General features: G+C 40.8%; 1 protein-coding gene across 1 annotated transcript; it reads left to right on the top strand.

The window, feature by feature from the left end:
- The first annotated feature begins 601 nt into the window (after positions 1-601).
- Positions 602-1,386, top strand: LOC147899707 (uncharacterized). Its single transcript, XM_087377782.1, has 4 exons — positions 602-664; positions 794-881; positions 1,048-1,164; positions 1,283-1,386. The coding sequence occupies exons 1-4, from the start codon at positions 662-664 to the stop codon at positions 1,384-1,386; spliced, it is 312 nt and encodes a 103-aa protein (XP_087233908.1). The 5' UTR covers positions 602-661.
- The last annotated feature ends 212 nt before the right edge of the window (positions 1,387-1,598 follow it).

Raw genomic sequence — 1,598 nt, forward strand, 5'->3', positions numbered from 1 at the left:
CTGTGAGGCCTTCCCTGCTTTCCTTAAAATTATTCAAAGAGCCCACACGGCATTCTTCTTTTCACATGAATCAATCCCTACGCGGTAGAGAGATTGATTCAACTGGAGGAAGTGCCATTAGTGTTGTATAAATACCTTGTAATTCTTTGTGTCTAGTTTGCAGAATATTGGCACCCTTACAAGTTGATCTCTTACTACAATCATATTAAAAAACCCTTCCATGAAAATAGCAAAGTTAGTGACATTCTTTTTGGTGCAGTGTTGATTCCAAATGGCATATGCATCTTAGAGAAGATGGCTGCAACTTATAGTAAGAAGAGTCGACAGTTCTTTTAGTGGCTTCTTTAACCGCCATATTCGCAAAGCTTTTAAAATGGACGTCTGATCCAAGGCAGAGAAAGGACTTAGGAAAGAAAGGTATGGAACAGAGTTCCCAACCGAAATGGAGATGGATGGGGACAGTATGGGCTTTCTAAAATGCCTATTTTTCCTTCTGACGATGAGTCTGAAGCATATGTTCACTCCATGGATACTAGCAGTGGAGACTTCGAAAATTTGTATCGCTTGTCTGTGGTTTAATATTATGGATCCAACTTTCAAGGTCTTATGAACATGGCGGAATCTAGCAAGGTATACAGAGAGGACGCCCAATTACAAATTCATGGTACAATAAGTACAATAAGCTCTCTTCTCAATTTCTCACGTCTGCCCGTTTTCAATTCCGTCTGAATCCACAAGTAATGTAATATTGGAAGCCCCGCTCCCACTGAAAAAAACGATGGACTTCGTTTAGGATAGAAGGCAGATACGAAGGGAGGCATGGCATTTATTCACACTCCCCGATCAGACCTCCGAGTTGTATTGCATCACTTTAACTACTGGTAAGAAAACCACTGTGTTCCTGTCACATTCCGGACACCGTGCTTGCTGCCCCTCTTATAATTTATTGCATTCAACGAAAACTCTCTACCTCTCTAGACTGGTGCAATCTTTATGCATCATCGTCCTCTCTCTCACGACCAATTCTCTATTATTTTCTTACGACAGAGCCTGTGGAAGAATCCTTCTTAAAAGTTCCCGCGCTTTCAACAACCCACGAAGTTTCCTGTGCATTTGAAAACTTGAGAGATGAAGAGGCTCCCAAGAGAAATCAGGCGATTCCCGGTATTTGATCTTCCGTGGTGTTCTTCTTCCTTTTTTTGTGCGACTTTGTCCCTTTGTGTAAGTTCCTGGTTTGCACTTTTGTTGCTTTATTTAAAGTTAGGTTTCCTTATCCCAACAGATATCGAAGCACATATGTCAATACCGTGTGAGCTCCCGAACACGTCAAACGCAAATCCGGAGAGAAGAAATGAGAAATTCAACCCTGTAGAAGGTTGTATTTAAATACTATAGACCTAAGAATTGCCCTTTTATGTTGTCGATATAAACTCTATTCAACAAATCATTTAGCTTTGTCTTCTGTTTTGCAAGCAATGTCTTCATGTCAAAGTAAATCGATCTTTCTTGAAAGGTCTTGTCCACCAATGAGGGAGGCGATCCAAGCACTCGCCCAACAAGGCATAATATCTGCTCCGATTCATGTTTAATAAAGACAT

Source organism: Dipteris shenzhenensis, chromosome 8, assembly GCF_047967505.1.
Source record: "Dipteris shenzhenensis isolate YYH24624 ecotype China chromosome 8, Dip_SZ_1.0, whole genome shotgun sequence".
Taxonomy (NCBI): domain Eukaryota; kingdom Viridiplantae; phylum Streptophyta; class Polypodiopsida; order Gleicheniales; family Dipteridaceae; genus Dipteris; species Dipteris shenzhenensis.

Excerpts from the sequence above, each read along its gene's own strand:
- LOC147899707 (XM_087377782.1), top strand. Across the intron at positions 882-1,047 it reads TTGCATCACTTTAACTACTG|AGCCTGTGGAAGAATCCTTC; the intron begins GTAAGAAAACCA and ends TTCTTACGACAG. Across the intron at positions 1,165-1,282 it reads GAGAAATCAGGCGATTCCCG|ATATCGAAGCACATATGTCA; the intron begins GTATTTGATCTT and ends TTATCCCAACAG.